A 15,744-nucleotide genomic window follows, 5' to 3' on the forward strand; every position below is an offset into this window, starting at 1 on the left:
TTATGCAAGAGCTACACTTAACAGACTAATTTTCATTTGGCTCGAAGCTCATGACTCGCATTATTGATAAATGTTTTTTTTTGTCTTTTATTTTCATCAATTATTTTAATACCATTGATTTCGCCGGCTTGGCTAATGCATTGCATGACGTAGCTGTTTTCACGACGTCTCAGTACATCGAGTTCGAGCAGTTGCGATTCCGGAACACCCATCGATCTTGATGACGAGCAGCAGGCATTCTGCAATCAGTATTACAAGGTACTTTTACACCCATTTTTTTTTTTTTTATTGACTAATGAACACGTGGTTATTTGTTACTACACTCGTGTATTTTTGCATAGAATCACTAAAACTTTGGCAAATAATCAAAACACCGTATTTACCGCACACATAAATTTTTACGGATCCTTAACACATTTCGTTTGTATCTCACTATAACTTGTACAATAGGCATTTGCACCAACAAACATATCACGAAACATCATCAGGCACAAAAATGTCCACAACGACTTGTGCCGCTAATTTTATTACCAATAATACTATCCTATATTTTATTTAACGATTTGGAACAACGCTAGCTCTAAAAAATAGTTTCCTAGCTTTAAAATTGAAAAGAGGAGCGGTTTTAACACAATCACATGTACCATTAATAACTAAAAATTAGTTAGCAAACGTCATATTTCACACCGCTTGTATTATTTTAAAAAATCTTTAACAATACACTCGGCAAAATGAAGGCGTCAACTACAAAACCAGTTTTATAGGTATAGTATCCATATACGTAAAATATCATTCCAAGAGAATGTTTGTCTGCGAAACAAAATTTAAAAAAATAAATAAATAAAAACATGCATTTCGATCGAAAATTGCATGGTTGCAGTATCCAGCTAATGATAGAAGGCAAAATCTCGTTGCGTTTTCTTGGTAAGCGATCAACTATTGCAAATCGATTGCACGTGATGCATCAATGAATCTTTCTCTCTCTCTCTTGTGTGCATATACACGTTCACTGTTCTATGTACATCATCCTTGGAGCTCTTAACGCCCATGACTTTCGATGTGCAATTTCATTGTTGTATTTATTGCCTGTATGTAATTGTTTGACGAAAAATATAATTTATTTACTATATATTGTACACATGCATGGATTTTACATGGAGTTGATGAAAAATAAAAATGTATATTTTCACAGTTGTTTTCAGAGTTTGGATGATAATTTTTATGCGACACCATTTCTGACTCTATTTTTCAATGTGCCGAATATATATGACAACGACACTTTTATATTGTATCCTAAAAGACGTTTTAACTAAAAAAAAATGTCCTTGCATTTTTCAATGATCCACAGGGAGATCCGGCAGGTATAGTAGCTACTGAAAGCCACGTGTACACGGGAGAGCCGGAGAACAACGTGACCACAACGACGACGGTACCCCTTGTGGCAACCGAATCGAGGAAGGTGGCGGTCGAGAACGAGGACGGCACGTACACCGCGACCGGCGAAATCGTAAGCTCGCAGACGATCTCCAGCAAGACGCGCACCGTTGAAACGATCACGGTAAGTTCTAGTTTAATCATCGATGCCGATTTTTCAAAGCTTTTCACTCCAACGCGATTGGTTTAATAATAAACAATTTGGTTTGTAGTATAAAACTGAACGGGACGGAGTTGTCGAGACGCGAGTTGAGCAGAAGATCACGATACAGTCGGACGGAGATCCCATCGACCATGACAAGGCCCTTGCTGAAGCTATTCAACAGGCCACGGCGATGAACCCAGACATGACTGTTGAGAAAATTGAGATTCAACAACAAACGGCACAGTAAACGTTTTATTTCCATCTGATTATTGAGAGTTAACGGAGAGATCTTTATTTGTAAATTAAACATATTCGAGAGACTTAAAAATGGTACTGGAATATATTAAAAAGCAATGTGCTCACTAGCGTTAAAAAAAAAAAAATCGCGATCCATGTAAAAGCTACGTTACAATTAGCTGAAACAAAAGTAAGAAAAACAAATATTTAAGCTTGAATCTTGATTGAAAATCAAGACAATACGTGCATTCGCATTTTGATAGAGTTTATTGACGAATGTCGAAACAGCGTAAGAATAGAAAGTTATGTCGCGTATTGGGTTGCAATAACTATGCTGGGACTGTCGTTTTACGTGTCGAATACAAGGATTGTGTATATTCGATTCAAGGTTATACATTTCGATTGTGAATTCGTTCTTCGTGCATCTATCTTCCAAGCTTTAGCATTTTTCAACTCTTTATACGTGTTTTGTCTGTAAAATGAAAAAATATCTTAATTACCGATGCGTATTTTTTTTCTTAAATGCGCTGAAATTTTTTATGGAATCATTGAGCATGAAAATCGAAAAAGTAGCTTTGTTACGCAATTCCCTGTATAGTACGATTAGTTTGGCACAGTAGATTTTGAAAGATATTATATACTGATGAAAATGATAAATATAATATACATAGTATACATACATATAATATATTTAGGCAAAGGTAACGTCTATTGTCATCACTTTTCAAGATAGCAAAATATTAATTACAAAATACATGCATAAATCAAAAGCTGCAGTCAAACATCGAAAACCTGCTTGTTAAGTGATGTAAATTAAACTTTTCCCTTGCAAAAAGTTAGATGTATCTAATTATAGATAAACAAATTAAAAAAAAAAATACATAAAAAAAATTAAAAAAACCATACCGATAGCAACTGATGCTTTGGACGCCGTACATTTAGCTATAGAGTGCGCAGCTATACATAGTTCTATATATTTTTAAAGATTTTTGTTGACTTAAATATATTTTACATTGTTTGAACATATTTAGTACAGTGATAAATTATATGAAAAGAATTTTATTACTTTTAATAATTAATCTTTATAATTAAATACCTTCTCTTTAATAAAACAGATAAAGTTTGCGGATTTCGGGCAAGTCTTTATTTTTTTCTTCACTTCAAATGTAATTTGCGTCATTCCTTCACAGTAATTTTGTATAATGAAATTGAGTTGTATTTATTGGCGTGCATTTTAGATATTCATTGCTTTGTTTGAAATGTTTAAAATAAGATCCGCTATCTTTACTGTCTGAAATAGTATTTTACTTTTAACAGTAAACATGAAAAGTTACTGATCGCATTATCTTTGAAAACTGTAAAAACATTGTTTGTAAGTATTTCGTATAATTTTTTGTTTTGTTCTTAATAAATTTAATGCCTCTATTTTAATGATTTTGGTATTGTATTTAGATTTTAAATGTACTGAACTAAAAGATTTTATTGTATTTTGTACGAAGTTATCTTCTTTTCTTCACTTTTTCTACAACGACTTTATAAAATTAATAAATCAGATAATAAATATAAGATTTCAGTCTTTATTTTTACTTCTAAATGATAAGTACTTGTTTTTCATATGTTTCGCTTTTTACGATTTTTCACGTATCAGCGTTGGATTGCAATTTCCTTGCCATTGAAAGTCCTGAAAATGAAAATATTGAAAAGCTGAAAAATCGTATCGGTAAGTTGAAAAATCGTAAGAATTATAAGTTCTGCGTACTTGTGATGATACTTCAATTTTTCAACTTTGAATCTCTGTAAGAACTCTCGCGAATTTTCAGATACAACCTTGTTGTCCAATATGACTACAGTTTATAAAGTGTAATCAAATCATTTATTTAAGTATTTGAGAAAATATAAAAAAATGAATGGCATTCGAAATAATATACCCAAAGAGTAGCTGTTGCCGATGATATTTTCCCGATATCGGTAAGTTTTCGTCACGGGGTTGCCTTGTAAAAACAGATTTTCCAGCTGTCTCAAGCTACTAACTGTTTTAGTCAAGTAGTATATGTCATTAATCAAGTTGTCTTGTGCCTCCAATGTAGTCAACTTTTTTAAATGATTGATATCACTTAAATTCGTGATTTTATTATCTGAGATGTTCAAGTGCACCAAACAATACTGTAAAATCATGATTGAGCTGATAAATCTTAATTATTTTGACATATGGTAATACAAAGTTATTATCGACGCTTACAGATAAAGTTTTAATACTTCTTGGATGAAAGCGCAAAAATTTGTCACCATCTAATTTTTGCTTTTCGATGTGTAACTCTGATAAATTCGTCAATTTTTCCAAACCTTCGACAATAGCGATGCTGTTGTATCCTAAGTATAACTTTTTCAAGTTTACCAGATTGCCGAGATTTTCAATTTTTGTTATTTTATTGTGTTGCAGGTAAAGATGAGTCAAGTTTTTGGCAAAATCAATATTTTCTATTTTTTCGATGTTATTTCTTTGAAGGTAAATTACCCTTAAATTTTTGCAAACGCTGAAATCGTCCTTAAATAATGACAAAAAATAAATATATGATTAATTTTTTTTTTTTTTTTTTTTTTTATGAAAGAAAACAGGTTATCATATGTTTTATTGTGATCTGTATTGAAAAAAAATTCTTTATATAATCCATAAGAATATCAACACTCACGATTTCATCGATGTTCTGCTCGTTCATAAAAATATGACTTATTTTCTTCAAATGGTGTTTATCTATTTCTCTTGTCAGAGATTTGCATGATTGTTGCTGCAAATATTTTTTCTCGATCAGCGGAACTGTTAATTTTACCATTGTGCCACGATGATACTGTTAGCAGCTGATGCTTCGATACTGGTAAAAAAAACATGCGTCCCTTTGCTATTTTTCACTGCAATTTCATTGATCAAACTCTGATACATAGGTGCAGGTAACTTGTACATGTAGGGCGGTATAATTATATACACGAAACCATCGTTACCCAACGCAACCAGATTATTTAAATTTTTTGTTTAATTATTGGACGTACGAATTTTGTATACGTTTGTATTAAATCTATAGTATAACGCGTAAGTATCGTAGTTTATTATTTTTAATCATAGAAAAATTATGTGACCAAAAAATCATGCCTCAAGCATGATTAGGGTTTCTCAAGGGCGTTGATGACGAAAAATAAATAAAAACGCATGATCAACAATAAAAAAATACTTTTTATTAACTTTCGACGTCTCTAATAATAATTTATAAAATTTCTAAAAAATTCACGTATTTTACATGCGCATACAAATTTTATTTTTATTTACATCAGTCTTATTATGACGCTTAACAAGAAAAGATCATTGCTTTGTTGGATGAATGAAAAAAAAAAAAAATTTACAAAGATCGTTAGAAAAACAAAAAGAAAACAAAATTATTTACACAAACTTGCACCAAACTGCGACTTGTATCCAGTAATTAACTGAACTGGTTCAACTGGTGCCTTCTCAAAATCTCGAAGTGCTTGAACAAATATAACGCCGCAAACAAAAGCACCGAGAGTTATTATGAAGACAGCTATGAAGATTAAAAACCGATCTTTGTTTAGGTATAATTGCGGATCTTTTTTCAAAGTGCTCTGAAGCAAGCAAATACCAGGGAATAAGAATATAAATGCAGCAGACAGTGAACCCATAAAACTAATCACAGGTGCAATGTCGGGAACTAAGACAGCTATGATTAGACACAAAATAAACCACACTATGGTGATTATGAATCTTATAAAAAAATGACAATCGACATCTTTGCCAAATAAACTTAATATTGAGTCTCTGCCGCAGTACAGAACAATGGGGTAGGTAGTAAAATTTTTAATAGCTATTGCAATTATTGCAATAGTCAAAGTTGTACTTTTATCTGAGTATCCTTGTAATATGTCACTTGGAACTTTACCAATGCCGAAAGTCGCATATCCAAAAACTCCAACAGTTGAGTACGCAAAGAAACAAATAATCGAGCTAACAATGGCACATAACGTAAATTTACCAATTTGACGATTTTTCATGCAAGCATACATGGGTATGGCAGTCATGTGGCTCTAAAAGAGAAAGTTTCATTAAATTTTAATATGGTATTTCATTGTACTAGAAAGCAAATTTTTAATGAATTTAATTACCTGATATGCAAAGCATATTATGGGAACAATTTCTAAAACTTGAGTTGGTCTATCTGGCCATATGTGCATTGGCTTAGTTGGTAATTTGTGATGATCAAAACTTTCATAGACTATGAGCCATACCACATACAAAATCGTTATGCAACCTATCGAACTAGCATAGTTTAAAGCATCAAGTCTCTTGAAAAAAGACAAGGGTAAAATAAAAAGTATACTAGCAACGCTCACAACAACTGGTCTTGACAGATACCTGAAAATTATTAATTCAATTGTGGGTTTAAATAAATGGCGTTCAGATAAGATTTAAGAACATCATATTATATTCTTACCAAGTGTGACAGTAGTCCATTCCAAAGTAAGTAGCAAAGACTCTGTCGAATTGATCTCCTATGACAATTAAGAACGTAATGCAACAACCAAAGCTGTATACAGCAATGCATAATCCACAAAAAAACAATGATTTTGATCCACACAGTCCTGCAAAAGTGTTTTGCAATGTTGTGGTATTTGTAACATCGCTGCTGCTTGCCAATATAACTAAAGTATAAGTAATAAACAATAGAAAAAAAAGTTGAGCAAGAATAGCTGTTGCAAGTCCACCAGATTTATCAAATGCTTCTGGAAAATTCAGCAGTCCTGCTCCCAAAGTTGCATTGATCATTAAAAAAATTGTTCCTATTGTTCCAGTTCCTACCAGTACACATTTAGGTCAATTATGTTTCAAGAGATGAACTTGAAGAAAGAATTCACTTACCTATTCGTTGATGCGATGGTGATGATGCTCTTGATGGATGAATTGCTGTTGATAGAACGATGTCATTTGATAAAAAGTCATCTTCGTCCTCCATTAGGTAATTCATCGCGGGAGTAGTTTTATGCAAGGTATTGTGATTTGACAAAGTTAGTAAACAAAGAAGTAACTTTGCGTGACAAGGAAATGTCAAAGGCCATCAAGATATACATCTATATATAGTCTAGTAGATCCAATGAGACTTGAAGGATGTATAAAATAAAAAAGTGTACGCAATGACTACACAACACTTCCAAACAAAATTTTTTTAATACTCCCAAATTAAAATGAAGAAATAAGTGAATTGTATAATTATCGTGTCCATTATGGAATTAAATCACAAGTATGTATGTTTGTATATACAACAATAATTGTATAAGCGACCCAAAAATTCTATGAAAAAGTTTTATTTTATCAGCTGATGGTAAACATGTAATCGCTCAGTAAATAGATAAACATATTTTACTAATTTTACTATCTAAAAACTATTTTACAGAAGAAGAAAGTCAAACGTCGTTTCTGCAGCTGATTTCTATTTTCAACAGTAATCGTCTACTCTTTCAAGTTTTCAATATTATCAACTACATGTTATGTTACAATACCAGTATGCAAAAAATTTTAAATTGTCATTTAACTCTTAGAATCCCCAATGTCACAAGAAATAAGTAATTTAACTGTAAAAAATTATTTAGAAAAATAATTTATTAAAAAATATCGATTGTAAAAAAAAATAGACTATAGATGAATTAACAGTTCAACAACTGTTCAATATTGTCTCCAGCCTTGTAAGTTCTTCCTCCATTGTTGGTGTTTCTAAATGTTCACACTTTGTGAGTGTCAGAAGATCAAAGCTGTAAATTATAAGAAATCGTTATTAAGTAAACTATGTTTACACTGGATTTATTTAATTGAAAAATTCTCACTCTGGGCAACGCTTCCCAAAAACTGGTCTTGACTCAGATTTATTGCCTACACTCTTATTATTCCTTGAGATTCTACGTAAAATAAACAAGCATTATAATTACGTACAAGTTATTGCGGTAATATCATCTAAAAATTAGATATTGTTTACCTGTACGGCTTCAGAGCTAACAATTTATTTTTCCTTACACAATGCACGATGTAATTGATGGAAAACATATTATCTATCTTCTCTTCAAATGTAGGGTCATCCTCATCCACCAGTACAATACAAGTCTTTTTTGTTTGCTCATTGTAGGCTTTAAAAACTCCTCCATGATCCTGTGATAAAATTAAGAACAAAATAAGGCCTTCATATGTTTTAATGTCACTGGGAAAAAAGTAATAAAAATGTAATTGCATTACCACAATCTTTTTACCGAGTTGATTATACTTTATTTGAAGCATCGATCCTCTGTAAATTGTAAAACAGAGTCGTAGTAAATTGTCTCCGAGTACAAATAGTTCATGGTTCGTTTGTGTTGACATTTTTCTGAACCAAAAACTTCACCGGCTCACGTGCAATAAATTATAATTTATATATCGACAAAATGACAGATAAAAAATGACAACTTCACAATTGATATCAGATAAATACTGCAGCCTCTGATTTTATCTTTCTGGTGAGGAGAGAACGGTGTAAGATATACGTGATATGAAGCTAGGTACGTGTTGTAATTATAGTAATTCACTACTAAGTATGGTAAGTAGTGCCATGTATGGTCGATTTCATTAAACCATATATAAGTAGAATATCTATAATTTTGGAAGTAAATTTTCGGATATAAGATAAATTATAAAACTTGCCGCAAACAGTATAAACAACGTTAACTTTTTGTTTCGGAACTTTACAAATAGTTGCGGCTGGTTTATAATTGATTACATGACTCTACTGAAAGTTGTAGTAATTATTTGGATCAGCGCCATCTAGCGGCATTTTTTTTTCGCCAAAAGTGGCCTCTAAAATACTGAGTCGGTGCTTTAGCGCTTAGAGCCATTTAGTTAATTATAAACCAGCCGCAACTCATATTGTAGCTATAAAATAAAAAAATAACAATACATGTGTTTTTGGCGGCAAGTTAACAATTTATTTTTTACTAAAAATTAACCTCCTATGAATTTATACTTTTGAAGATAAATTTTCGTGTAAAAGATAGATTGTTAACTTGCCGCCAAAAACACATGTATTGTTATTTTTTCATTTTATAGCTACAAGATGTGTTGCGGCTGGTTTATAAAAGGTTAAATGGCTCTAAGCGCTAAAGCACCGACTCAGAATTTTAGAGGCCACTTTTGGCGAAAAAAAAAATACCGCTAGATGGCGCTGATCCAAATAATTATTACTAACACTTATAGAAGAGCTATTTATTCAATTATAAACCAGCCGCAACTGATCTCATAGACATAAGATATAAAACAAACGTTGTCTGTGCTATTTGCGGCAAGTTTACAACTTATTTTTTACTTGAAAATTGACCTGTTAAAGTATAAATATTCTACTTATCTCATATGGCTTATAAAATCAACCATTTTTACAAAATCACAACACTTTAGACCTTTTATCATTAACTCATTGAAGCACAGCCCTTTAACTTAATAGTTCCAATAAACAGTAAACTTATATAACATGTCCATAGCAAAATTTGTGTTACAGAAATCTTGAATAACGATCAAACAAATACGTAAATTAATTAGTCTAGAAGAGACAACTGAAAAAATAGGCCTAAGTATGAAAGAAGTACAGTCACACGAAGAGTCTCCTAAGAATGGAGCATTGGATCTCACTAAATAAAAAATACATTTATTACAGAGAAGTAAATTGTAAGTATTATAAATAAACAAAGAACCCAACTTTATCTAATTAAGTGAGATCCAATGCTCCATTCTTAGGAGACTCTTCGTGTGACTGTACTTCTTTCATACTTAGGCCTATTTTTTCAGTTGTCTCTTTTAGACTAATTAATTTACGTATTTGTTTGATCGTTATTCAAGATTTCTGTAACACAAATTTTGCTATGGACATGTTATATAAGTTTACTGTTTATTGGAACTATTAAGTTAAAGGGCTGTGCTTCAATGAGTTAATGATAAAAGGTCTAAAGTATTGTGATTTTGTAAAAATGGTTGATTTTATAAGCCATATGAGATGAGTAGAATATTTATACTTTAACAGGTCAATTTTCAAGTAAAAAATAAGTTGTAAACTTGCCGCAAATAGCACAGACAACGTTTGTTTTATATCTTATGTCTATGAGATCAGTTGCGGCTGGTTTGTAATTGACTAAATGGCTCTACTATAAGTATTAGTAATAATTATTTGGATCAGCGCCATCTAGCGGTTGTGATTTTTTTGGCCAAAAATTGCTTCTGAAATTCTGAAGGAGAGCTTTAGGCAGTTTAGCCCTATAGAGCCACTTAATCAGTTACAAACCAGCCGCAACTTATCTTGTAGCTATAAAATGAAAAAATAACGATACATGTGTTTTTGGCGGCAAGTTGACAATCTATTTTCTACCAAAAATTGGCTTCCTATGTATTTCTATTTTTGAAGATAAATTTTCGTGTAAAAGATAGATTGTTAACTTGCCGCCAAAAACACACGTATTGTTATTTTTTCATTTTATAGCTACAAGATGAGTTGCGGCTGGTTTATAACTGATTAAGTGGCTCTATAGAGCTAAACTGCCTAAAGCTCTCCTTCAGAATTTCAGAAGCAATTTTTGGCCAAAAAAATCACAACCGCTAGATGGCGCTGATCCAAATAATTATTACTAATACTTATAGTAGAGCCATTTAGTCAATTACAAACCAGCCGCAACTGATCGCATAGACACAAAATATAAAACAAACGTTGTCTGGGCTATTTGCGGCAAGTTTACAACTTATTTTTTACTTGAAAATTGACCTGTTAAAGTATAAATATTCTACTTATCTCATTTGGCTTATAAAATCAACCATTTTTACAAAATCACAACACTTTAGACCTTTTATCATTAACTCATTGAAGCACAGCCCTTTAACTTAATAGTTCCAATAAACAGTAAACTTATATAACATGTCCATAGCAAAATTTGTGTTACAGAAATCTTGAATAACGATCAAACAAATACGTAAATTAATTAGTCTAGAAGAGACAACTGAAAAAATAGGCCTAAGTATGAAAGAAGTACAGTCACACTATGAGTCTCCTAAGATTTGATTTTAGAGTCTAAAAGAGACAACTGAAAAAATAGGCCTAAGTATGAAAGAAGTACAGTCACACTATGAGTCTCCTAAGAATGGAGCATTGGATCTCACTTAATTAGATAAAGTTGGGTTCTTTGTTTATTTATAATACTTACAATTTACTTCTCTGTAATAAATGTATTTTTTTTTTAGTGAGATCCAATGCTCCATTCTTAGGAGACTCTTCGTGTGACTGTGCTCCTTCCATACTTAGGCCTATTTTTTCAGTTGTCTCTTTTAGACTCTAAAATCAAATCTTAGGAGACTCATAGTGTGACTGTACTTCTTTCATACTTAGGCCTATTTTTTCAGTTGTCTCTTCTAGACTAATTAATTTACGTATTTGTTTGATCGTTATTCAAGATTTCTGTAACACAAATTTTGCTATGGACATGTTATATAAGTTTACTGTTTATTGGAACTATTAAGTTAAAGGGCTGTGCTTCAATGAGTTAATGATAAAAGGTCTAAAGTGTTGTGATTTTGTAAAAATGGTTGATTTTATAAGCCAAATGAGATAAGTAGAATATTTATACTTTAACAGGTCAATTTTCAAGTAAAAAATAAGTTGTAAACTTGCCGCAAATAGCCCAGACAACGTTTGTTTTATATTTTGTGTCTATGCGATCAGTTGCGGCTGGTTTGTAATTGACTAAATGGCTCTACTATAAGTATTAGTAATAATTATTTGGATCAGCGCCATCTAGCGGTTGTGATTTTTTTGGCCAAAAATTGCTTCTGAAATTCTGAAGGAGAGCTTTAGGCAGTTTAGCTCTATAGAGCCACTTAATCAGTTATAAACCAGCCGCAACACATCTCGTAGCTATAAAATAAAAAAATAACAATACATGTGTTTTTGGCGGCAAGTTAACAATCTATCTTTTACATGAAAATTTATCTTCAAAAGTATAAATTCATAGGAGGTTAATTTTTAGTAAAAAATAAATTGTTAACTTGCCGCCAAAAACACATGTATTGTTATTTTTTTATTTTATAGCTACAATATGAGTTGCGGCTGGTTTATAATTAACTAAATGGCTCTAAGCGCTAAAGCACCGACTCAGTATTTTAGAGGCCACTTTTGGCGAAAAAAAAATGCCGCTAGATGGCGCTGATCCAAATAATTACTACAACTTTCAGTAGAGTCATGTAATCAATTATAAACCAGCCGCAACTATTTGTAAAGTTCCGAAACAAAAAGTTAACGTTGTTTATACTGTTTGCGGCAAGTTTTATAATTTATCTTTTATCCAAAACTTGACCTCCAAAATTACAAGTACATATTCTACTATTCTATTCTTAGCCGAGTGAGTAGAAGTATTAAGTACGCAATGTAAAATACACATAAGAGCGCAAGCCACCGACAAAGCTCGATCACGCCCGAAACAAAAAAAGTCCGTATCGGGTCTCGGAGCTCCGAAATTTTTCGAGATTGATTGGCCATAGCGGATGTCTGCTGTATTGATAGCCGTATGCACAGAATGCTGCTGCATAGGACATCTGCTGTACCGACAGTCGTATCGATCAATTTTATGACCAATTATCGGTACATAAGAATTCTCACTGTATTGTGTGAAAACCAATAAATATAGTATTAATGCAAATCCTCGTTTCTTAACTTTTTTTTTATTTCACGGGGCTTATATTTCTTTGTATTATCGTTGAAATTATATAATCATACTGAATTGATTGCATAATTATAGTAATCGGTTTAGTGTATCAAATAAATACAATTTGAACACAATCTGATTTGTATACATTAAGAATTGCAAGACTTTACACTCTTCCACTTATTTATTTTTCCAAAACACAGTTTAAACCCATTCTTTGCTACTTTATCTGCATGGATAAATCCTTATATTTTTAATATTTCGATTTTTTAGCAACCTCTTGAGTATAATACATCGCTTCAATATAAGAATAATGTACTTGTTTAATTATAACATATTTCATGAATTTTGATGTAAAGACAAGTGTATGTGGGCTAACATGTTTAGTAAAGTTTTACAAATCATTTCTATTACTATAACTATTATTTTTTAACTTAGTAAACGTTTATTGTATGGTGATACAAATACAATAATCAAACAGTTTTTGAAAGCGTATTGATTCTTGAAAGTCTCCAAAACTTAAAAAAAAAAAAAAATTAATTTTTCTAACTTGAGCGTTTCTCTCAAGCTTTCAATTTTCTCTGCGCTACTGTTGGGAAAAATGGTGCCCGTGAATGGGATATTATTTACACTGTCGCTTCAGGGGCATGTACCACTAATCTATACGTTTTCTTAGGGATTCTCCAATAAAATAGGTGCAATGAATTTTAATCTTTTCTATGGATCTACTAAACATTGAAGACCAAAGCTCGAAAAAATATTAACGTTTATTCAAATATGCAATTTAACTAAAGATCTAAAAAAATATGATTGCATTTCTACTAATTTTCTTCTAGCTGCTCCCGAAACCCCCCGTCATAGAGATTGTTGTAAGAGATGATCTGTAATCATTGAACCGAAGTCTTGTATAAGTATAGTCGTTTCATTTCATTTTACCGTGCAATATGTTTTGGTTCGTGTGGGGAAAGTTATACCCTCACAGTCTATGAATTTCAAGAATAATTCAACCGTAGTCTGATTTTCAAAACCAATGGTGCCATAATATATATTAAATTAACGTGCAGGTATGAATAGTTGGCTTACAGAATAAATTTTAAAAAATTTTTAGAAAATTATTTTGCAAATTTAAGACATGTTGTCTTGTATACGATATTCCTCTATTTTGTTTAAAAACTTAGAGGAGGAACTCATACCTGTTCTTTTCAGATGAGACATTTTTTCATTTTCATTCTCGATGTGATCGCTGCAGCTTAATTAGATGTATTTAACTTAAAGTAAAGTGAAATTTAAATCCATCTAGCGTTGCGGATTTCTGAACTAAAAAGTGGCCCTAAACTTTTGATCCGCAGCATTAGCGCTTAGAGCCATTTAGTCAATTATAAACCAGCCGCAACTCATATTGTAGCTATAAAATAAGAAAATAACGATATATGTGTTTTTGGCGGCAAGTTAACAATCTATCTTTTGCACGAAAATTTATCTTCAAAAATAGAAATACATAGAAAGCCAATTTTTGGTAGAAAATAGATTGTTAACTTGCCGCCAAAAACACATGTATTGTTATTTTTTGATTTTATAGCTACAAGATGAGTTGCGGCTGGTTTATAAAAGGTTAAATGGCTCTAAGCGCTAAAGCACCGACTCAGAATTTTAGAGGCCACTTTTGGCGAAAAAAACAATACCGCTAGATGGCGCTGATCCAAAAAATTACTACAACTTACAGTAAAGTCATGTAATTAATTATAAACCAGCCGCAACTAATTTAGAAGATGTAAAATAAAAAGTTGTTGTCAATTGTGCTATTTGCGGCAAGTTTACAATTAATCTTTATTCCGAAAATATACCTCCAAAAGTATAAATATTCTACTTGTCTTATACGGCTTATAAAATTGACCATATTTACAAAATTACACTGCTTTATTTACCATTAACTCATGGAAGCAGAGCCCTTTCACTGTATAGTTTCAATAAACAGTTAACTTAAATAATATGTACATAGCAAAATTTGTGTTACAAAAACCTTGAATAACGATTAAATAAACACGTAAATTAATGAGTCTTAAAAAGACAACGAAAAAAAGGCCTTTAAAAGAAACACAGTCACACGAAGAGTCTCCTACAAATGGAGCATTGGATCTCACTTAATCAGAGAAGGTTGGGTCTTTGTTTATTTATAACACTTAAAATTTACTTCTCTGTAATAAATGTATTTTTTACAGCATGCCAAGCTACCAACCGTACCAAAGAGTATCACTAGTTTTTTTAAGAAAAAAATGAATGCTTGAAGTTAATCATTTAACTGACGTAATTAAGAATTGCAAATTTCCGTGTGAAAATAGTGTATCGTAAGCGTCTTACTTTTCATCTCAAACGAAAATACATACTTTGTTTTGTAAAATGTGAGATGTATTTTTTATACATGTTAACTATAGTATACAGTTACATTATAAAAATCAATTCTACTACCACCTATACGTATTTTGTTTTCCATGAACTATCAAATGCACCAAACTCTAAAATTTAGTAGTTATTTGCCATAAAGACAAATAAAGCGAAAAGTGTTTAAAACTAACGAGTAAAATTCATCACTTGGTTAATTTTTCGAGCTCATTCGGTCGAAGCTCCAAGAAAAGTACTTATACCTACGTGCACAGTATTAAAATCCTCAGAAGCCGGTGAACTTACGATGCAAACTAAGCCGAGCCTCTTCCATCCGTTATAAAATAGGAACATCCCCGACGAGGCTTCTCGAAATAACGAGCCCGACGAGAATTCTCAGCCATTGCGCGCATAAAAAACCGACCGACCGAGTCTCCCAGGCCTAGACGCTGATGAAAATTCATTAGATGGTTTAACAGCCCTCCCTCGCATTTTATAAACTCCCAAGCCTCGCGGAAGGCCTTTAAGAAGGCGCGAGTCAACCTCTTCGACGTCGAAAGTGAAGCCGCGGCGCCGGGTGGGTATTCGCCATTACTCGCCAACTGTGCACGAGATGCCGGGGACGTAAAAACCCCGGGTCTCGTCCCATTGGTCGGCGAGCCCGTTCCGGAGGACACTTCGCAAGGGAGCCGAGCCCCGTTGGATTGCGCGATTTTTCCAACATTGGTCGAGCCGCCGTATAACCCATACTCCGCTTTCTTCCAGCCCGCCTTGATGTGCCACGTATATATTATACC

At 32.4% G+C, this 15,744-nt stretch overlaps 4 protein-coding genes across 10 annotated transcripts in view; 1 reads left to right on the plus strand and 3 right to left on the minus strand.

Annotated features, from left to right (window-relative positions):
* cora (erythrocyte membrane protein band 4.1 like coracle) overlaps window positions 1-3,382 on the plus strand; it is a 44,213-nt gene extending 40,831 nt beyond the window's left edge. For 6 of the 7 annotated variants that reach the window (XM_014363756.3, XM_014363760.3, XM_014363761.3 and 3 more), the window contains 3 exons: window positions 154-258; window positions 1,349-1,558; window positions 1,647-3,382. In XM_014363756.3, coding sequence (XP_014219242.2) covers window positions 154-258; window positions 1,349-1,558; window positions 1,647-1,826 — 495 coding nt within the window. In that variant the 3' untranslated portion in view covers window positions 1,827-3,382. The remainder of the gene's footprint in view (window positions 1-153; window positions 259-1,348; window positions 1,559-1,646) is intronic. The other variant, XM_014363759.3, reaches the window with a different exon arrangement.
* A 78-nt stretch (window positions 3,383-3,460) lies between these two features.
* Window positions 3,461-4,647, minus strand: LOC106647274 (protein phosphatase 1 regulatory subunit 42). The gene is made up of 5 exons (XM_014363584.2): window positions 4,507-4,647; window positions 4,056-4,361; window positions 3,745-3,979; window positions 3,576-3,660; window positions 3,461-3,497 (listed from the first exon to the last, which is right to left on the minus strand). Exons 1-5 carry the CDS (start codon window positions 4,645-4,647, stop codon window positions 3,461-3,463), a joined length of 804 nt encoding a protein of 267 aa, XP_014219070.2.
* A 377-nt stretch (window positions 4,648-5,024) lies between these two features.
* LOC106647358 (sodium-coupled neutral amino acid transporter 7) lies at window positions 5,025-7,054 on the minus strand. The gene is made up of 4 exons (XM_014363700.2): window positions 6,738-7,054; window positions 6,313-6,673; window positions 5,984-6,233; window positions 5,025-5,905 (listed from the first exon to the last, which is right to left on the minus strand). The coding sequence occupies exons 1-4, from the start codon at window positions 6,841-6,843 to the stop codon at window positions 5,243-5,245; spliced, it is 1,380 nt and encodes a 459-aa protein (XP_014219186.2). The 5' UTR covers window positions 6,844-7,054; the 3' UTR covers window positions 5,025-5,242.
* Window positions 7,055-7,457: 403 nt separating this feature from the next.
* LOC106647377 (uncharacterized) lies at window positions 7,458-8,427 on the minus strand. The gene is made up of 4 exons (XM_014363720.2): window positions 8,100-8,427; window positions 7,846-8,015; window positions 7,697-7,768; window positions 7,458-7,624 (listed from the first exon to the last, which is right to left on the minus strand). Exons 1-4 carry the CDS (start codon window positions 8,220-8,222, stop codon window positions 7,528-7,530), a joined length of 462 nt encoding a protein of 153 aa, XP_014219206.2. The 5' UTR covers window positions 8,223-8,427; the 3' UTR covers window positions 7,458-7,527.
* Window positions 8,428-15,744: the final 7,317 nt, after the last annotated feature.

Source organism: Copidosoma floridanum, unplaced genomic scaffold, assembly GCF_036245765.1.
Source record: "Copidosoma floridanum isolate Cflo_tuat_1 unplaced genomic scaffold, Cflo_Japanese_pri ptg000013l, whole genome shotgun sequence".
NCBI lineage: Eukaryota > Metazoa > Arthropoda > Insecta > Hymenoptera > Encyrtidae > Copidosoma > Copidosoma floridanum.